This window comes from Vidua chalybeata, chromosome 24 (genome assembly GCF_026979565.1).
Source record: "Vidua chalybeata isolate OUT-0048 chromosome 24, bVidCha1 merged haplotype, whole genome shotgun sequence".
NCBI classification, from domain to species: domain Eukaryota; kingdom Metazoa; phylum Chordata; class Aves; order Passeriformes; family Viduidae; genus Vidua; species Vidua chalybeata.
The window spans coordinates 4,684,884-4,706,310 of record NC_071553.1 but is presented as its reverse complement, the minus strand read 5'-3'; the positions used below and the strand labels follow the sequence as shown (position 1 = coordinate 4,706,310).

The 21,427-nt window shown below is 62.4% G+C and overlaps 1 protein-coding gene across 1 annotated transcript; it reads right to left on the bottom strand.

Moving 5' to 3' along the window:
- Positions 1–2,667: 2,667 nt before the first annotated feature.
- Positions 2,668–19,805, bottom strand: TFEB (transcription factor EB). Its single transcript, XM_053964109.1, has 9 exons — positions 19,234–19,805; positions 7,275–7,519; positions 6,950–7,204; positions 6,781–6,861; positions 6,086–6,206; positions 5,903–5,959; positions 5,466–5,541; positions 5,201–5,348; positions 2,668–4,899 (listed from the first exon to the last, which is right to left on the bottom strand). Exons 2-9 carry the CDS (start codon positions 7,467–7,469, stop codon positions 4,477–4,479), a joined length of 1,356 nt encoding a protein of 451 aa, XP_053820084.1. The 5' UTR covers positions 7,470–7,519; positions 19,234–19,805; the 3' UTR covers positions 2,668–4,476.
- Positions 19,806–21,427: the final 1,622 nt, after the last annotated feature.

The window sequence follows — 21,427 nt, the reverse complement described above, 5'->3', positions numbered from 1 at the left end:
TGGGAAGCCATTCCCTGGCCTTGTCCCCAGTCCCTCTGCAGCTCTCCTGGAGCCCCTTTAGGCCCTGGAAGGAGCTCTGAGCTCTCTCTGGAGTTTCTCCTCTCCAGGTGAGCCCCCCCAGCTCTCCCAGAGGGGCTCCAGCCCTGGGAGCATCCCGGTGCCTCCTCTGGGTGAGCTCCAGCAGCTCCAGCTCCTGCTGCTGTCGCAGCCAGGGCTGGAGGCAGCTCTGCAGGTGGGGGCTGAGAGCCCAAACCAGCGTGCCCAGGACCGGGAGCACCCCAGAGCCGCGGGGAGCGCCCCTTTCCCGTCCCCGGGAGCCGCCGCCGCTCGGGCCGCGCGTCCCGCCCAGCCCCGGCTCCTCCGCAACCTTCGGGCTCTCTCTTGTGGCTGCTCAGCCCCGCTGCAGCCTCGCCGAGCCAGCCCGGCCCCGTGTCCCCATCCCGGGGTCCCCTCCAGCCGCTCCCGGTGTCCCCATCCTTCCTCCTTCCCACGGCAACAGCCCCGAAACTGGGAAAAGCGCCGGGGGCGGCGTGGGACCAGGACCCTCCCGCTGCGGTGGCTTCAGAGCTGTCCCGATCCCGCGGCTCTCTCCATCCCTCCCAGTCCGTCCCAGTCCATCCCAGTCCGTCCCAGTCCCTCCCAGTCCATCCCAGTCCCTCCCAGTCCGTCCCAGTCCCTCCCAGTCCGTCCCAGTCCGTCCCAGCCCATCCCAGTCCCTCCCAGCCCGTCCCAGTCCCTCCCAGTCCGTCCCAGTCCCTCCCAGTCCCTCCCAGCCCATCCCAGCCCATCCCAGCCCATCCCAATCCATCCCAGTCCATCCCAGTCCATCCCAGTCCGTCCCAGTCCGTCCCAGTCTGTCCCAGTCCCTCCCAGTCCCTCCCAGTCCATCCCAGTCCATCCCAGCACATCCCAGTCCCTCCCAGTCCCTCCCAGCACATCCCAGTCTGTCCCAGTCCCTCCCAGCCCATCCCAGTCCGTCCCAGCACATCCCAGTCCCTCCCAGTCCCTCCCAGCACATCCCAGTCTGTCCCAGCCCATCCCAGTCCCTCCCAGTCCATCCCAGTCCATCCCAGTCCATCCCAGTCCGTCCCAGTCTGTCCCAGTCCCTCCCAGTCCCTCCCAGTCCATCCCAGTCCATCCCAGCACATCCCAGTCCCTCCCAGTCCCTCCCAGCACATCCCAGTCTGTCCCAGTCCCTCCCAGCCCATCCCAGTCCGTCCCAGCACATCCCAGTCCCTCCCAGTCCCTCCCAGCACATCCCAGTCTGTCCCAGCCCATCCCAGTCCCTCCCAGTCCCTCCCAGTCCCTCCCAGTCCGTCCCAGTCTGTCCCAGTCCCTCCCAGTCCCTCCCAGTCCATCCCAGTCCCTCCCAGTCCCTCCCAGTCCCTCCCAGTCCGTCCCAGCCCGCCCATCACGCAGAGCCCGGCACCGACTCATCCCCCCGGCCCCCAGCGCTCCCTCTCTCCCTTTTCTCTCCACTCGGTTTTTCCGTGGGCGGCTCACGGACTGTAATTAAGAGCCTCCTCTCCCGTCAGTGGAAGCCGAGGAAAGCCCCTTTCGTCCTCTCTCTCTCTCTCTCTCTCCCCTTTATAATTTTATTTTCCCCCCCTCCCCACTGCTCCCTGCAGCACATAAAGGGATGACAGCGCTCCGAGCCGGGGTCTTTTGCATTTCTGAGTTGGTTCTGTTAATTGGAAGGAGGGTTAAGAATCTGCAAGGTCGTTTCAATCTCCATCTGACCTTCAGAGTAATCCTCTATGCCAACACCAGAGCTTGTCATTAAAATGAGGCCCCTCTTCCATATCCCGGCATCCCTTTATTCTCTCCTTGTGCACATTAATTGCTCATAAGTTGATTTGATCTCCCTATTCTGCAAGAAGTAAATTGCCCTCTTATTTCGCCATTTTCATCCTGTTTTCTTAATTAGGCCCTTAAAAATCTCTAGGGCCTCAGCCGGGCCGCAGGCCTCATCCTGGGAATAAATTTTGATCTCAGCCTGATAAAGAGTGAGCAAAGCCCGAGCTGGAACAATGTCATTGGCTCCCCTCCCTCCCCACATGCTATTCTCCTGACATGAAAAGGCTATCAGTTTTTCTCTGTGTTAATATAGGAAATAATTCACACTTCAGGCGTTGTTCTCTATTTAGTGCTCACACTCCCCTGATAAATCAAATCAGGGAGTTGTTTTTTTTTTTTTTTAATTTTTTTTTTTCTCTCCAAAGTGTCTGGAACCACTCGCTCCTTCTCCCCCCCTCACCACCTTCAGCCTCTTCTCGCTTTTTTTTTTTCCCCCTCCTTCTCCTTTTAATAAAGTTTCCAAGATAAACCCCTGTGATTTTCCAGCTTGGGAAGTCTAATTTAAGGTGGATTTTTCTTGCTTTTTTCCCCCTCCTGTGTGTGTTTAACACCAGCACCGAGGGGAGTGGGAACCTGGCACGTGGCTGAGGGGCTGCAGATGTGACTTGTGATAAGTTTTGCCAGGCACAGGCTCAGCAGGACACTTTAAAAATAGAAAAATAGATTTTTTTTTTTTCCCCTTGCACTGGGCAGGAGAATCCCCAAAACCTGCCTGGCCCAGGGGTCCCAACACCCAGAGGGGTTCTGCAGAACCCTGAGGTGATGCTGATCCAGCCTCCAGGACAAAGAAGAAGCTGCCACGCTCCAGGGTGTTGTAAATAAATATATTTTTAATGATTCTTCTTCCATTCCAGTTCATTCTTTTATACATTTATTTATAAAACAGTAGTAAAATTTTTTTTTTAATCAGAGCACAGTGCATTAAAAAAAAAAAAAAAAAAAAAAAAAAGAAAAAAACAAACGTAACTCCCAAAAAGATTAAAAAAAAAAATAGTAATTATAATCCACAACTGTTTACTCACAGCCAGGGGAGACATCTCGTGCTGAGCAGTGGCCAGGCCTTGCCCACGGGCACCCTAAAGCCACAATAATCCAAATTTCATGCCCTGGAGCGCCCACCCAGCCCCTCTGGAGGGCACAGATCCGTGGCTCTCCCACGCCCACGGGTCCCCAGCGCGGCCAGGGGTGACCCTGGTGGGGACAATTCTCTTTCCAGGCACTGATGGCAGCACACAAAGGGTGCCAAGGCCTCCTGTGAACACCCCCAGAGCTCCAGCCCAGAGCCCCTTTAAGCTCTCAGATCTCCTGGATCCTTCTCGTGCCCAGGTGAGCACCTGGAGCCCCTCTCTGCTCACCCAGTGTCCCCTCGGGTCCCTTCCTGCTCCCTGCCCTGCTCCAACTCCTCCTCCCTCTTCCTCCCCACCTTCTGCACTTCCCCGCACCCTCACGTCCCACAGAACCCTCTGTGGGGCTGTCCCCCACCTCCAACCCCAAATCCTGCCCCCACGGGGCACCTCTGTCCCCCCAGCACACCCAGCTCCAGGATGGGGGGGCTCAGAGTGACCCCCCAGCCCGGGGAGGGGGGGGGACAATCACCAAGGGGTCACCTCTCCTCTCCAGCCTCCCTTTAATAAACCCGCGGAGGATTTTCCATCCCGCCCTTCCCAGCTCCCTCCCAGCCTGCAGCTGGGTTGGGAAGTCAGGACCTGAGGCAGAGCCCAGAGCAGCTCCCCAGCTGCGGGACAAACTGGTGACACTGGGAAGAGGAACCACCCCCGAATTCCCAGCTGGGAGCAGCTGGCACAAACCATTCCCTGGAGCTGCACGCCCACGCGGGGCAGGACTTTGAAGAAGTATCCCCAAAAAACACAAGTGTAAAACCCTTTTATCCTCCCAGGAAAGAGCTGGGGGTGTCACGGGGCAGAGACACTGCAGGGACATCTCGAGGACACTCAGGGGTCACCTGGCAGCCTTGCCCGGAGGTTTTGGGGTGCTGGGTGCTGCCCCACAAGGTGGGGGTGACAACAGGGGGTTGGTGGAGCATCAACCCCCCCCCATTCCAGGTGTCCTGGATACCTTCAACACCCACCTGCAGACAACACCCCCGGCGGCGCCGTGTTAATGAACTCGTGCTAATTAACACCTTGTCGCCCTCCTGTGACCCCGGAGGCAGCGGGTGCTCCCAGGAAGGGGGAACTGGATGGACTGGGAAGCATCCAGGGGCTGGGGAAGACTCGGTGGGGATGAAGGCTCCCGGAGGAGACACCAAACAGGACACAAAGCTCGCAGCATCGTCCCGGGGGGCTCGAGGCTCCGCGGCACCACCCCGGCAAAGGGGGTGAGGCCAGGAGGCTTCTGCTGAAAGGCAAAAGCAGCCGAGACGTCACGCCCAGGCTGTGGAATCTGCAGTCAGGCCAGCGCCACGGCAAAGCCAGGAAGGTGCTGGCAAAAAGAAGCTGCGAAAGACACGGTGGCACCCGACCCGAGCCCCCGTTGCATAGAGAAAGGTACTCCTGGGGAGGTTCAAGTGCATGGCGGGACGGGCTCCTCCTGCCAGGAGTGTCCTGGGACTTGCCCACCCAAAGCTGGTGCTGCAGCCCCTGCCCTGGCAGCTCCCCGTCACAGCATGTCCGCGTCCTCCATGCTGAAGCTGCTGCGGCGACTGCTGGCCTTGGAGGCCTCCGGGGACATGGCCGAGAACAAGGGGTCAGCGGCCAGCGGCAGCATCGTGTCCTGCATCAGCATCAAGTCCAGCTCCTTCTTGGACAGGGATGGGAAGGAAGCGCTGTCCGGGAAGCCCTGGGAGCCGTCCTCGAAGCTCAGGCTGTGGGTAAAGTCCAGCTGGTGATAGGGAGACTGGGGCGGCGCGGGCAGCGCCGGCTGCGGCTGCGATTCGGGGTCCGGGGGTGGCAGCAGTGGCTCCAGGGTCCCCTCGTCCCCGCTGGCTTCTTGCTTGACCACCTGCTGAGCCAGCTCGGCCACGTTGACGCCCGAGGGCGAGGAGGTGGGCAGCCCGTGGACGCGTGCCTGCATCTCCAGCTCCTGCCAAGGGGACACAGAGGGGCTTTGGCGGGGGTGTCACACTCGGGGACACGGCACGGGGACATGCACGGAGGTGGCACGGACTGAGAAGGAGCCCCTGGAAGATCTGTGGTGATCCATGCGAAGCTCGGCACGCTGCAGTGAGCTCGGACATCAGGTTTGTCTCAAGACTTCACTCCTGCTGGCTTCCCAGCCAAAAAAACAGCAGGACACGCCCCGGCCACGCCCTCGGCGGGGCAGGAGTGAGGGGCTGCTGGGGCTGGGGTGGGGCAGAGGCAGGGGAGAGCCCAGGGAAGCTCACCTGGATGCGGAGCAGCAGCTGCTTGTTCGCCATCTCCAGGCGCCGCGAGTGATTCTCCAGGTCCCGGGACCTCTGCAGGTCCTTCTGCATCCTCTTGATGTAGTCCACGGACGCCTTCAGGATTGTCCCTTTGTTCCAGCGCACGTCCCTGTCACCCAGGATGGAAAAAGGGACGGAGCTGGGTGCCAGCAGCGTGGCCCCTCACCCCTCCACCACCCAAGAAGCCCCCAGTGATCCCAGTCCTGCAGGGGGCACGGGTACGTACAGGTCGTTGGCTTTGGGGATCAGCATTCCCAGCTCCTTGATGCGGTCGTTGATGTTGAACCTTCGCCGCCTCTCGACTGCGGGCGAGAGGAGAGGGGTGGAAGTGAGGAGGCAGCAGGAGCAGGGAAGGCTCCGTGTCCCTCCCACGCGTCCTTCACGTCCCCTCCTTCACCCCCTCTGGGGAGCCCGGGATGAGGAAGCGCAGGAGCCAACCCTGCTCCATCCCTGGCCCAGCAGGTCTGATCTCCCCTGGGAGGACAGCGGGGTGCCTCCTGTACCCCACTGTGCACAGCCAGGAAGGAGGGGCTCAGGGGGTCTTTCCTGAGGGTCAGCTGGGATGGGAAGGGGGGACGCAGCTCAGGGGAAGCGGGAATGAGGATGGAGAGTGATGGGGAAAGGCTGTGGGGTCAGGAGGGGGAAAGGCAGAGCTGAACTCACTCAGGTTGTGATTGTCTTTCTTCTGGCGCTCTTTGGCCAGGGCTCGGCTCTCGGCATCTGCAAGAGACCCACGGTGTCACCCGGAGGGGACAAGGCTGCACCTGGGCTGGCACTGGAGCCCCCGTACCCCCATGGGGACAGGGCAGCCCCATTTCTGTCACTCGCTCTGGGGCCAGGACGTACCTGTGAGTTCTCTCTTCTGGGTGAGGTCGGCGGGGCAGGAGCTGCTGGTGACACCAACGAGTGACGCCGTCACCTGCGGGTCCCCACTGTAGACATTCATGTGACTGCTGGACATGGGCAGCTGGAAAGCAGAGGGACAGCTGGGTTAGCTCCACGCAGGGCTGGGCGCCGGGATCACGCCCAGCTGGGCAGGTGGAATTGTCTTCCCAGCTCCTTAAAGCAGCTCTCACCAGAGCAGAAAAGAAAACAGGACTTCAAAGGGCACAGCTGATCCCCTCCCATGGCCAACATCTAAAATAGGGCAGGTGAATCACACCTGAGAAGGGCTGGGCGGGATGAACCCCACTGGAGGCACGAGCTGCCACATGAGCCAGCACAGTGCTGCTCTGGGGAAGCTCCTGGCAGGGAGACCTCTCCTGGCTCTCCCATCTCCCCACCCTTGCTCCCTCCCCATGGCCCTCTCCCACCTCTCCAGCTTCTTCAAAGGGTTCCCAACTGCCCTCAAGGCGGAAAAAAGCTGGAGAGCTGATTCTTGTGGGTGTTGCTGTCTCCAGGGGCAAGGCTGGCTTGGGCTGCCACCAAGGCACCGCGGCAGGGATGTGGCACAAGGTCCCCTCTGTGCCACCTCTGTAGCTGCGAGGACAGGGCTGTGGCACGCCCGGGTCCAGCCCCTTCCTGTCACCCCCCCAACTCACCGTGTTGGGCATGTGGACTTCGGGGTTCATGTAGCCCAAAACATCATCCAGGCGTATGATGTCATCGATGACCTCGTCGAACTGAAAGGGAAAAGGACAAGTGCCCGTGGGCTCCTCTGCCCGTGCCCGCACCCCGCGTGTCCCCAGCAGCCCGGTGACACCTCCTCACCTCCCGCTCGGGGTTGGAGCCGATGTTGAGCATGGCCATGGGGCTGTTGGGAGCGCTGTTGCCCGCCGAGGAGGACAGGACGTGGCCGGGCCGGACGCCGGGGGACGCGGCCGGCGGTGGCTTGGGAGAGTGGCTGGCGGGGCTGACGTGGGCGGCGAACTTGTTCCCGTAGGTTTCGGAGAGATAAGCCTGGACCTTCTTGTCCCGAGACTTCTGCAGGTGGTAGGTGGTGGGGTTCTCCAGGTAGGACTGCACCTGCGGGGACAAAACCCATCAGGGACCCCGTGGGCCGTGCCAGACCCGCGTGGGGGGGACACCACGGTACCTTGAGGACCTCTCCGGGCACGGGCGGCGGGGACTGGAAGTGGACGGGGGTGTTGATGGCAGGGCTGGAGGCCACGGGCATGCGCTGCTGCTGCATGTAGCTCATCATCATCTGCTGCTGCACCCGCTCCCGCTCCGCTTCCTGCTGCGCCTGCTGCTTCATCAGCTCCATCCGCAGCCCGATGCGGGACGCCATGGTGGCACGCGGGGCTGCCGGCCACGAGCCCGCCCGGCACGGAGGTCACCCTGGCAGGAGGACACGGCACGTCACCGACAGCCTTGCACAGCGGGGGAAACTGAGGCACGGCGAGGGAAACTGAGGCACGGAGAGACATCCCAGAGCGCCCACGCTGGCTCGTGACTAATCCAGGAGGATCATCCCAGGGCGGGCTGGGTGGCTCTGCCCTCCTCTCACACAGCACGAGGACCTGGTCCCACCACCCTGCCTGGCTGTGAGACCCCTTCCTCCCAGCTGTGTCCTTACAGAAAACAGGGCTGAGAAAGTCAAAAGCACCCCCAGGAAGCTCTAGAGAAGGGAAAACTATCCAGGATGAGGCTGAGGATGAGGATGGGGAAGGGTGGCCAGAGCTGGGATTGACAAGGAGAGGAGGGAAATGAGGGTGTGGCAGGACGGGAACCCCGATGGAGCACGGTGCACTCACCCCGGAGCCACTTCCCAAACACCGCCGAACCCAGAGCGAGCCCGGGAGCGAAAGGGAAAGAGAAAGCGAGGGAGGAGCAGGAAGAAAAGGCCCGGCGGGTGCCAGGAGCCGGGGGCAGGCCGAACCAAAGCCCGGCTCCGGCGCGGGGCGAACAAGGCGGGCTCTGTGCGGGACCCGCACGCGAGCGCGGGGACGGGGGGGAACCGCAGCGGCCCCCGCCCGGCACAGACCGGCCCTTGTTCCCCGGGACAAAGGGGACGGCGGCCCGCGGAGGGTGGGGGATGCCGGGGCTCGGGGAGCCGCCCCAGCCACCGCCGCCAGGGCTTTCCACGGGGCCGCTTTCCCACGCGGGGCTGGGATGCGGGAGGTGCTGCAGGGGTCGGGAGCGCAGCATCGTATCCCGAGCATCCCGAGGCAAAGGAGAAGCGGCGAGGGGAACAGGCAGGGAGGGGAAACCAGAGAAATCTGGAGGGTTTTGCTGTTTAAATGCGAGTTCAGAGACGGAGGGGCCTCGGCGGTGGCAGCCACCCTCACCCGGAGCCGGTGCCACGCGTTACCCGGAGGGGAAATGAAATCAAGGCAGCGCAGCGCGGTGACACAGCTCCAGAGCAGCTATCGAGCGGCCAGGGGAGGGAATTCATTAGCCGTGGTGGCCTGGCCGGAGGGGGATGGGAGCCCAGAGCCGGGGACAGCGGTCCACTGGAGCTTCGTTCAGGGGGATGCACCAACAGCCCTGGAGGAGGGCACGGGGGTGGGAAACAGAACCCTGGAAAAGACCCCAGCGAGAGCCCCAGAGGATGCAACAAGGCTGAATGAAGGGGGAAACCCACGGCTGATGCCCACGGGGGATTTACAACCCCAAACCAAGGCTGAACCAAGGGGGAAACCCACGGCTGGTGCCCACGGGGGATGTACAACCCCAAACATGAAGGGAAGGGCGAGAGAGAAGGGCTGGCACTCGTGGGTGTCACAGGAAGGGTGCCAAGGCACAGCCACCCACAGCACAGCACCCACTGAGCCCTGCTGGCCCCGGTGCCACCACCCAGCCTGGCTGCAGGACTCCCCCAGAAAACGGGGGGTGGGAGAGCCAAAAGCTCCCCGAGAAGAGCTGCAGAAGATGAGGATGAGGATGAGGATGGGGAAGGGTGGCCAGGGCTTGGCTTGGTGAGGAGAGGGGGGAAATTAGGTCAGGTTTAAAATAACCCCTTTGGTTCTGCTTGGCTTCCCCCCCGCCCCCCAAAATGCTGAGCAGCTTCTGCTTTCGCTCTGAGTCAGCCCCGGCAGGAGGGCGGCAGCGGGACAGGATGGGGACGTGGGGCCCACGTCCCACGCTGGGGACACATCCCACCCTCCCCTGATCCATGGGGACAGCCAGAAGAGCACATGGAATGGCAGCTCCATCCTGTTATTCCTGGGAGTGGTTCTCCCACTGAACCAGAGCAATCCCGGCACCAGTGGGAGCCCCAGACTGGTTCTTACCGGGAGAGCCCAAGCCAGCCTCATCCCTGGAGGCTGCAACACCCACGAGAATCAATTCTCCAGCTTTTTCCCTGCTTTGGGGACAGTTGGGAACCCTTTGAAAAAGCTGGAGAGGCAGGAGAGAGGCAAGGGTGGGGAGACAGAAAAATCACGAGAGGTTTCCCAGGCTCATCCTGGTGCACAGGGAGGCACCACAGCGGTGGGAGGCCTGGAGTGGGAGACGGAGCAGTTGGGAAGGGGACAGAGGGGTTGAAAGGGAAGGAAAATCTGGATGATCCCAGCCCCTCTGCACAGCTGACTCCGCTTTTCCAGCCCGGGGCAGCGCGGCACACGGGGCTGTGCGGGCTGCAGCCGCGCTCCAGCAGCACCCCCGGCCCCAGGGCGGGGCCGCAGCCAGGGAATGCATCTCCCTTCCAAATGTCCCTGCGGCCGCTCAGCGGCACGGTTATTTCTGGCCCTTCCTCGCTCTCCCTCCGGGGGTGTTGTACCAGCAGGAACCCAACGCCCCAGTGGTGGCTGCGGCGGGAGGATCCCCAGAGCTGCTCCAGCCCTCCCTCAGCCCCCCCCCCAGGACTTCCCAGAGCGCCGAGCTGTCCCTCAGCCCTGCGGTGACAGCCGGTGGTGACACGGGGGTGGCTGCTCAGCAACCGCTGGCACGTGCCGGAGGGACATCGGGCGCTGCCCCGCAACGCCGGGGGGGCCAGGCTGGTGACAGAGCTGGGCAGGGGGCACCCAGTGCCACCTGAAGGGACACAACACCTGGAGGAGCCACACCAGTGTCCCCCAGGCTCAGGTGTGGCTGAGAAACCCAAGCTGCCCGCAGGCATTTTCCAGATTTAGCCCCGGGGATCGCGTTACCCTGCCAGGGGAGGTGGCACCGGGCGCCCGCCAGGCACGGCCAGCGCAGCCCCTGCGAGTGCCACGCACCTCCTGCCACCCCTCTGAGAACCCCCAGAGTCACTGCACGGGGCCCCAGCCCCTGCTGTGCTTCATTTCCCGGTCGATCGAGGCCGTTTAGGAGCGGAAAAATCCATCAGCAGCTCCAGGCAGGAGCGGGGACAGGAGGGGGGACAGGGCAGGGACCGTGCACCCGGCCAAACCCCAGCTGGGCTGGGAACTGAGGGGCAGCGAGAAGGAAAAGGAGAAGAAAGAAGTGAAAACGGCTTTGCTGCTCGCCACGGGCCAGCCCAGCCTCCCCTTCCTTCCTTCCTTCTTCCTTCCTTCCTGGTTTTTCGTTTTCAAAGCCGGGGGGGGGGAGGGACACGGGGGGGGGGGGGTGCGGGGAGGGACACGAGGGACCCCAGCACAGGCAGCCCCGAGCCCAGGGTTTGCTCTGATGTCACCGAGCTGTCACCTCATCACACACCCATAAAACCACCCCCTGTGTGTCCCAGCCTGGGCACGGGCTCTGCTGTCACCCTGCTGTGTGGGGACAGGGGACAGCGAGGCTGGGGCTACCCGGGTGCAGAACAGAGGGGCTGGGGGACCCTGCAGGTGCCAGGGCCACCAGATCACAGAGGGGCTGGGGGACCCTGCAGGTGCCAGGGCTACCAGGCCACAGAGGGGACTGGGGACCCTGCAGGTGCCAGGGCCACCAAGTCACGGAGGGGCTTGGGGACCCTGCAGGTGCCAGGGCCACCAAGTCACGGAGGGGCTTGGGGACCCTGCAAGTGCCAGGGCCACCAGGTCACAGAGGGGCTTGGGGACCCTGCAGGTGCCAGGGCCACCAGGTCACAGAGGGGACTGGGGACCCTGCAGGTGGCCAGGGCCACCAAGTCACGGAGGGGACTGGGGACCCTGCAGGTGCCAGGGCCACCAGGTCACAGAGGGGACTGGGGACCCTGCAGGTGCCAGGGCTACCAGGTCACAGCCCCCCCTCGCTCTGGGCCAGCCCCGTGTTCCTCATTTTCAGCAGCCACATGGGGTGCAGATGGGGGGAGAAGTTGCAAAAAAAAAACCTCCTCCAAACCCGCTTGTTTTTTGTCCCTGCAGCACAGGAGCGAGCAACAGGGCTGAGAAAAAGCGTGGAAAAATTGATGCAGCCGCTGCCAGCGGGGACAGGAGACAGGAGACAGGGCTGGGTGTGCTCCCGTGGGGGCTGCAGGGACACCTCTGTAAATGCACAGGGGCAAAAGCTGTCCCTTGTCACTCCAGGGGATGTGGCACGCAGGGGTCCCTCACCCTCCGTGTGCCCAAAGCAAGCACCTGGATTACAGGTGGAAAAGAGGCTGGGAAAGGCAAAGTTTAGGGAGCTGACAAGAAAAATGGAGAGAGAAAAGGGCCTGGAGTGCCAGGACAAGGGGGGATGGCTTCAAACTGCCAGAGGGCAGGGATGGATTGGGATATTGGGATGGAATTGTTCCCTGGGAGGGTGGTGGGGAGCAGGGATGGAATTCCCAAAGAAGCTGGGGCTGCCCCTGGATCCCTGGGAGTGTCCAAGGCCAGGCTGGACAGGGTTTGGAACACCCTCAGTGTCCCTGCCCATGGAATGAGCTGGCCTTTAAGGTCCCCCACCACTGTGTGATGATCACACAGCTCAGCAGCACCTGGGGTCCCTCCAGCACTCCCAGCTGGTCCCCAGGGTGGCCGTGCCACAAGGACACCTGTGTGACAGTGCTGGGGACACCCCAGGGTGCTTTGCACCACGTCCCCGTGCTCCCTCCAGGGAGAGGCAGAGCCAGGCCAGGAGTGCAGCCGGACCCACCTGGCCCTGCCCAGCTGGGAGCAGCCCCAGCTGCCCCCTGGGGCACTCGCCCACCCTTGGCAAGGCCACCACGGGGTGATTTATGGCCTGACAGGGCACCCTCGGTGCCAGGGCTCAGCTCACCTCCCTGGGAATGCCCGGGGTGGGCAGCTCCAGGAAGGAGCTGCAGGACAGGGGGCTTCCTGCAGGATTCCTCCCCACAAACAGGGAAACCTGGCAGTAGGGCCATCCTTGGAAACCCTGATCCAACACCGACACTGGCCACAGGCTCCAGAGACCCCATCCTGCCTCTGGGATGGGGATGGGTGGGAAAACAGGAGGATAAGCCCATTTCCAACCCCAGAGAGCAGCAATGCTGGGTGGGGAGATCATCGCCCACCCGGGAGCTGTGTGGGGAGCTCCTGTGACCCCTGGGAACCATCCCAGCCCCATCCAGAGGCTCCTTCCACCCAGGAGCTGTGTGGGGCAGGGTTCCTGTGACCCCTGGGAACCATCCCAGCCCCATCCAGGGGCTCCTTCCACACAGGAGCTGTGTGGGGCAGGGTTCCTGTGACCCCTGGGAACCATCCCAGCCCCATCCAGAGGCTCCTTCCACCCAGGAGCTGTGTGGGGCAGGGTTCCTGGGATCCCTGGAACCATCCCACCCCATCCAGAGGCTCCTTCCACCCAGGAGCTGTGTGGGGCAGGGTTCCTCGGACCCCTGGGAACCATCCCAGCCCCATCCAGAGGCTCCTTCCACACAGGATCTGTGTGGGGCAGGGTTCCTGTGACCCCTGGGAACCATCCCAGCCCCATCCAGGGGCTCCTTCCACACAGGAGCTGTGTGGGGCAGGGTTCCTGGGATCCCTGGAACCATCCCACCCCATCCAGAGGCTCCTTCCACCCAGGAGCTGTGTGGGGCAGGGTTCCTCGGACCCCTGGGAACCATCCCAGCCCCATCCAGAGGCTCCTTCCACACAGGATCTGTGTGGGGCAGGGTTCCTGTGACCCCTGGGAACCATCCCAGCCCCATCCAGGGGCTCCTTCCACACAGGAGCTGTGTGGGGATCCCTGGGATCCCTGTGTGAAAAGCTCCTGGGACCCCTGGGAACCATCCCAGCCCCATCCAGAGGCTCCTTCCACACAGGATCTGTGTGGGACAGGGTTCCTGGGATCCCTGGGAACCATCCCACCCCATCCAGAGGCTCCTTCCACACAGGATCTGTGTGGGGCAGGGTTCCTGGGATCCCTGGGAACCATCCCAGCCCCATCCAGGGGCTCCTTCCCCACACTCGGAGCTCACAGCCCGGAGAGGCAGAAGGAGCAGGCAGAGGAGGGGCTTGGCAGAGCCACGGCGGGGTCAGTTGACAGCAGCAGCGAGGCACTGAGTCACCAGGACTGTTTTTAGCCCCGGCATGTCAGCACCGCGGAGCGGGACGTTGTTAACAGGCGCTGGGGTCAGAGGCCAAATGTTTTCCCTGCCCGGCATTAAACACCGAGCCTGGAAAAGGCCGAGGGATCCCACACGGGAAAAACATTAACAGGGCTGGCCCCAAAGAGCCAGGTAAGGCTGGCCCACCCAGGAGGGGTCAGGGAATGGGTGGAGGGAGAAGCATCACGGCACGCAGGGCTGTGTGTCCTTTGTGCCAGTGAATTAACAGGGTCCATTAGAAACCCCCTTGGTGGTGCCAAGGTATGGGAAGGAGAGCACAGCTGGGCCTGGCAGCCGTTTAAGGGGTTAATAATACACACACGGCCTTGTTCTGGCGTCTCTCCATCCCAAAAATCCGCTCTTTTACCCCAAAAAACCCACACAGCCCGGGGATGGCTGCCGAGCATCACCCAGCTGGGCACGGCAGGGGGAGGGTGGCAACTCCGGGCCAGGTTTGGGTGCAGGGACAGGCAGGGGGACCCCCGGGACCCCCCCCCCCCACGGAGGGGCCAGACCCTCCAAACAAAGCTGGGCAGGAGCTGCAGAGCCCTGGTGGGAACATCACTGCCCGACTGACCCGGCTGGGAATTCACAGCCGCTGCCCCCTCCACGGCAGCAATTAAAAATAAAAGTGTGAACAGGCAGGAGGATGGGCTGAGGCACCAGCCCGGGCGTGGTGATTAATCCGGACAGAGGAGGGGACCGCGGTGACCTTGGAAGGGACGGGCAGGCTCCAGGTCCTGCTGCACATCCCGGGAAAGGAGAGCAGGGAGCGCAGCCCCGGCCCGGCTCGGGGTCACTCCGGGCGATTTGGGTGTTGGCCTTTTGAAACAACCGCATAAATGAGCAATCAGGGGAACTGGCAGGAGAGCACACCCCGGCCCACAGCTGGGATCCAGCCGGGCACACACCGCTCCAGGGGGCTGGGACAGCACCACCACCCGCCCCAAAACCCTAGAAACCATCCCAGGAAGGGGGGAGAAACCCCAGAAAGGGGGGAGAAACCCCAGAAAGTGGAGGGAAACCACCCAGAAAGTGGAGAGAAACCACCCAGAAAGTGGGCAGAAATCATCCCAGAAAGTGGAGAGAAATCATCCCAGAAAGTGGAGAGAAATCATCCCAGAAAGTGGAGAGAAATCATCCCAGAAAGTGGAGAGAAATCATCCCAGAAAGTGGAGAGAAATCATCCCAGAAAGTGGAAAGAAACCACCCAGAAAGTTGGGAGAAATCATCCCAGAAAAGGGGGAGAAATCATCCCAGAAAGGGGCAGAAATCATCCCAAAAAGGGGCAGAAATCATCCCAAAAAGGGGCAGAAATCATCCCAAAAAGTGGGCAGAAATCATCCCATAAATTGGGGAGAAACCACCCAGAAATTGGCGATGCTCGCCAGAACCAGCCCAGGAGCTCCAGGCGCCCCAAGCTCACGGTGCCACCTGCCACCAGCACAAGGTGACAGTGGCCACCCCCTGTCCTCCTCCCAGTGCCAGAGGCACTCCCAGCACCGCCTCCCTCCCTCCCTCCCTCCCTCCCTCCCTCCCTCCCTCCCTGCGGGCTCCATGCTGCTGCAAGGAGGTAATATTTATAAATACGCCGTGTCCAGCCCCCAGCACCCGGAGGCTCGGTGGAGGCAGAGCTCGTGTAACCAGGGCCGGCAGCCCCAGGAATAAACAAATTGGGGACAGCCCCTGCCTTGCCCTCCCAAACCAGCCCGGGGCTCGCCGTGTCCCCCCCTGGCATCGCCTCCCGTGCCCGGCCAGCGCCGCTCACCCGCTCCGCAGGGGTTTGTGCTGTGCCCTCCTTCCTGCCAGGCTCAGCCCGGCGCTTTCCTGCTCCCTCAAGGTCAAACTGCTCCCTCGGGAGCCCCCGCTGCCAGCCCAGCCCCTGGCCTGGCACGGTGCCACCTCTCCCGGGCACGTTGCTCCGGTTGGACCCGTGCAGGAGCCCAGAGGTTTGGTTTTTTGGTTTTTTTTTTTTTTTTCCCTCCACCAGGCTGGGATTTCTCCTTCGCCTGCCCCGTTTCCCCAAAATGCTCAGCCAAACCCGCTGGCACCCGGCTCCCTCCCTCACCTGGCAGGGAAATGCTGGCCAGCGTGTGCCAGGTGGATGCAGACCCCTTCCTCATCTCCACCAAAATATTCCCACCCCCAAAATCCTGAGGGCCTGGGCAGGAGCCGGCGCTGCTGCCCTCGCTTGTCCCTGGGGCTCCAAGAACCCCCCCGGCCGTCCCCACGCCGGGAGTTTCAGGTTTATCCGGAATTTGCACCCATTTAACCAAAGGAGGGGAGCCGGGCAGAGCTCAGGGTGTGGGGAGTTTGTTTGGAGCCAAAAGCGCCCCGAGGAAAGGTGACAAAACCCCGGGGGCAATTCCTAGAAGAGGCTTTAAAGATAAGGTGGCACAACCTGTAGGGACTTCGGGGAGACCTTGAACCCTTCCCAGGTGAGCCCGGCCGGGTGATCCCACCCGGCACCCGCTGCAGATCATCCCACGGTGCCCATCCCAACACTCCTGCAGCACCCCCCAACCCAAACCCCCCCCAGAACTGCCCCTGGGCCTCCAGAGACGGAGCATCCCCCATTCCTGGTTTTCTCAGCCTCCCGGGAAGGCGAGGAGCAGCACCCAGAGCTCATCCCGGAGCACGGGACTCCCCATTCCTGGGAATTCCTCGTCAGGGGACCCCTGATGTGCAGGCAAATCCGCAGGGAAAACCTGCTCCAAGCACAAGCCAAGTGCCAGGAGGAGGGACAGGAATTTGGAAAGGGTGAGGGAAGAGCCACCGGGGCTCTTCCTGGGCGTGCCAGCGAGAGGAAAAGGAGATGGGCACAAAATCCCTGCGTGGTCAGGGAGAGATCCCCCCCCTTCCACCCTCCCAAGTGTCACAGCGCCGGTGACAACGGCCACGGAGTCACCAGTGTGACCCCAGCTGCCTCCACACCAGCGTCACACGGCTTGGAAAAGCTCACGGAGGTGCTGCCACCACGGGAAGGCCACCCCAGGGCGGGGACAGCACACCTGGCACCCCTGAGCACCCTCTGCTCCTTTATGGGGGTGTCAAACACCCAGCGCTGGCTCCCTGGGATCCTCCTGGGATCAAACAGGGGTCTGGGAAGTTGTCACAGAGCTGCCAGCACCGCCACGGCCGCCACAGGGACGTGTGGTGGCACTGCCAGGCCGCAGCCCCACGCCCAGGACACTGCTGCTGGCCCCCGTCCGCTTCCTCTTTGTCCGGGATATGGGATAACCCCACACAGGGCACTCACAAAACAGCTCCCTTGAGGCGACTCCAGCTTCAGGTGCCCCCTAAAACCACCCCAAAATCTCCTGATGAGAGTTTTTGTCCCCACAGAGGGGACAGGGGTGTGGCAGCTCCATCCCTGCCATCTACACCCCAAGGAAGAAGGGAGAAACATCAATCCAGGGATGAGATCCCATCACATCAGACCCCCAGCTCCCCATTCCGAGGATGTTTTTCCCCTCAGCACTGTGGATTTTTTTTGGGGGGACACCCCCAGCGTGGCCTCCCCAGCCCCATTTCCCTGTTTTTTTTTTTTTTTTTTTTTTTCAGGCCACCCCACCCTCAGCCCTGGGAATGTCCCCCCTGCTCTGGTGACCCACCACGTGCCATTGCCCACAGCACTTCCAGGAAAACAGGGAGCCCTGGGCAGGGCAGGGGGACCAGGAACACACCCGTGCCGCAAGCTCGGCGCCCACAGAGCGTGGAAAAACCAACAAAATCCCTGGCTGGAATCACGGCTCCATCCCAAACACCCGGATGCTGGATGGCCCCGCTGCAGCCAGCTCCACCCCGGCGCAGTTTGCAGTTTCCTACTGATAAGGGCGGGCAGGCAGGGCCGGCATCCCTCGGAAAACGCAGAACGTGAAACACGAAACACGCGGGGCCGGCATCCCTAAAACACAAAACACGCGGGGCCGGCATCCCTCGGAAAAAACACAAAACACGCGGGGCCTGCATCCCTAAAACGCAAAACATAAACCACAAAACACGCGGGGCCGGCATCCCTCGGAAAAAACACAAAACACGCGGGGCTGGCATCCCTAAAACACAAAACACGCGGGGCCGGCATCCCTAAAACACAAACACGCGGGGCCGGCATCCCTCGGAAAAAACACAAAACACGCGGGGCCGGCATCCCTAAAACACAAAACACGCGGGGCCGGCATCCCTAAAACGCAAAATACACGGGGCCGGCATCCCTAAAACACAAAATACACGGGGCCGGCATCCCTAAAACGCAAAACATAAACCACAAAACACGCGGGGCCGGCATCCCTAAAACACAAAACACGCGGGGCCGGCATCCCTAAAACACAAAACACGCGGGGCCGGCATCCCTCGGGAAGCGAAGCCAGCATCCCTCGGAAAACACCGGGCTCTGACCCCCCCCCCCCCCCCACCACCCAATGTGGGTGTTCCCCCAAACCCAACCACCCCAAATCCCACATGCCCAGCGCTCCCCAGCGGGGTTGGCCACGCCGGATCCCTCCTGCGGGCAGGTGAGCGAGCGCAGGCTGGGAGAAACCGGCCCCATTCCCAGCTCCGGCCGGAGCAGCCGTGCATGAAGCCAAGCAAACATGGCAGGGAAGTACAGAGGAAGGGGGGGGGGGGGCGGAAAGAAAAAAATAACCCCCCCCAAACCCTCCCTTCGCTGCCTGCCGGACTCTGTTATATAAAAAACACCAACTCCCCCCGTGCCCCAAGGGCCGGCAACACGCCGGGATTCCTGGAAACGGGCCCTGCTTTCCCCGGACTCGCACCGGCTTATTTATTTATCTTACACGAGCACAATAACCACCAGATTTTCTTCGGCGTTTCTAATTTTTTTTTTCCGGGTTTTTTTTTTTTTTTTTGTTTGGGTTTTTTTGGGGTTTTTTGTTGTTGTTTTTTTTTTTTTAAGGAAATTTCCCCCATCATCTGACTGCCCGAAGCTCTGGGGGCTGCGTAATCCTTTCCTGCCTCGCAATTAATTCATGAATGTCATTAATCGGCGGCTGAAGGTTCGGGGCAGCCCCCTCTATTCCCCCCCCCCAAATTCCTCGGGAGGGGGGGACACGCTGTGTGTCCTCTTGGTGACCCCCCCCAAAAAGCCGTGTGACACGAGGTATCCCAATCTTCCCATCTTTTCAGACCCCAAAAGGGGTCCCCACTTTGCGTCCCCCAAGCCGGGGGGTGCCAGGCACCCCCACGGGTGACCCGGAGCATCCGTGCCTCAGTTTCCCCACGCGTGGAGCACCGTGTTCGGGGGGGTTTCCGATGGTAAAGGCGACTCGAGCAGGTCCCCTCGAGCTGCCGGGGGTCTCACAGCCCCTGGGACCACCGGCTTTTGGGAGAGGGCACCGGGACGAGCTGCTGGAGACCCCCAAAACCCCCGCGCCCCGCAGCAGCCGGGCTGGAGCCTCCCTGGGGCCGCTGCCGGGGGCGAGGGAGGCACGGAGCGGGGGGGGGGGGGGGGGGCCGGGGGTTGGGGGGGGACGATTTTTTACAGCAAAATAAGGGAAAAAAAAAAAAAGCAACTACGAGTTCAAAGCGCCCCGGGATGGCGCAGGACAGCGGGGAGCACCCCAACACCCCCCCGGCACCCCCACAAGGTGGGCTCCGAGCCGAGGGGGCCCCGCTGAGCGGCTGCCGAGCCCCCCCTTCCCCGGGGACCCCCGGGACCCCCCGGGACCCCCGGCCCCGCACTCACCCGTGGGGAACGGCGAGGAAACGAAGTGGTTCGGCTCCGCTCGGCCTCGCTCGGCTGCTCTCGGCCCGGCTCGGTTCGGCCCCTCGGCTCGGTTCGGGTCTCTTCGGGTCTCTTCGGGCTCACTCGGCTGCTCTCGGCCCGGCTCGGTTCGGCTCCTCGGCTCTGCTCAGCTCAGTTCGGCCCCGCTCGGGTCGGTTCGGCTGCGCTCGATTCGACTCCTCGGCTCGGTTCGGCCTCACTCGGCTCCGCTCGTCCCGGCTGGGCTCGGCTCGGCTCGGCTGCGCTCGGCACGGTCCGGTCGGGCTCCTCGGCTGGGCTGGGCTCAGTCCGGCCCGGCTGGGCTCGGCTCGGCCCGGGTCGGCCCCGTGCCGAGGGAGGGCAGCAGCAGCGCCCGCCCGGCCCGGCGCGGCCCGTTCCGCTGCCCTCGCTCCGCTCCGCCGGCCCCGGGCACGCCGGGAGCTGCAGTCCGCGCCTGCCGGGACTTGTAGTCCCCGCCCGGCCACGGCAGGAGTTCGGGCTTGGCGCTTTCCTTCCTGAAAAGGGGGGGGCGTCCTCCCCAAAAATGTTTTTTTTTCCTCCCCTAAAGTGAGTGTTTCCACCGCAAAAATGTGGATGGGGTGGGAGGTGAAGGCAGCGCTGTGTTCGGGTTGTGCAGTCCCGTGAGCCGGGATGGTGCATCCCTTTTCGTCAGGAACACAGGGGGGACCGTGGAGCTCCTTGCACCGGGATCCTGCATCCCTTTGGACTGGGACCACATGGGGATTGTGGAGCTCGTTGCACTGGGATCCTGCATCCCTTTGCACTACGATCCTACATCCCTTTAGACTGGGACCACACAGGGATCATGGAGCTCCTTGCACCACGATCCTGCATCCCTTTGGAACAAGATCCTGCATCCCTTTGCACCAGGATCCTGCATCCCTTTGGCCTGGGACCACACGGGGATGGTGGAGCTCCTTGCACCGGGGTTTTACCACTCCTTGCACCATGACCCTACAGCTGGTTGTGGCCGTGGCAGGGGGGCAATGACCTCGAGGCACGGGGGGCTTTGTCCCTTCCCTGCAGGACCCTCGGGGTCTGCGGTGTGCCAGGGAAGCTGTGCCAGGACATTTGGGGTGAGATGAACTGGGAACAGGGGGCTGCAGCAGGAGCGGGCGGTGGGGACCCCACGGTGCCTCGAGCCCCCAGGTGACCCTGTCCCCTCCCTGCCTGTGGCCACAGGATGGGGTTTCAGTGGCCAGGATCATCCTGCTGGCAAATTGGGCTGGAAACAGCGGATTTTTGAGGTGGTCACGTGCCACGGGCAATGTCCTGCATCTCCTGAGCATCACCCACCCACCCTGCACCTCGAGGACAGCTTCAGGTCATCCCTGGGCACCCTGCACCATCCCAATCCATCTGACCCTGCATCCAGCAGCTCCTCTCGGGCCCATCCGCACCTCAAGCACCTCAAATCCTTCCTCCCCGCCCTCCTTGGAGGCTGCAGCCATGAGTTTTACCCCTGGAGACCAAACCCAGGGTGTTTTCCTCAGCCTGGGCGTCTTTGCTTTAATCCCTGATTTAATCCCTCCTTTATTTGCAAATGCACGTGAGCAAGTCCCCCTTGGGAAAAAAGAAAGCCCAGCCAAGGAACCTGGAGCTGTTCACACGCAGCTCCTCCTGCTCCAAACTGCTTCCAAAGGCTCCAGCCAGGGCTCAGCCCTGCAGTCCTCAGCCAGGAATTCTCCCACTCCCACTCATCCTCACCCCCAGGCCCTTCATCGTCACCCCCACCTGCGCCCAAACCCCTCATCCTCATCCTCATCCTCATCCTCATCCTCATCCTCATCCTTATCCTTATCCTCATCCTCACCCCCAGACCCTTCATCGTCACCCCCAAACCCCTCATCTCATCCTCACCCCAAGATCCCTCATCTTCATCCTCACCTGCCCCCAAACCCTTTATCCTTATCCTCAACCCCAGACCCTTCATCCTCACCCCCAGACGCCTCATCCCCAACTCCACCCTCCCCCAGACCCCTCATCTTCATCCCCACCTGCCCCCAGATCCCTCATCCTCACCCCCAGACCCTTCATCCTCACTCCCAGACCCCTTATCCTCATCCTCACCCCCAGACCCTTCATCCTCACTCCCAGACCCCTCATCCCCAACTCCACCCTCCCCCAGACCCCTCATCTTCATCCCCCGACCCCT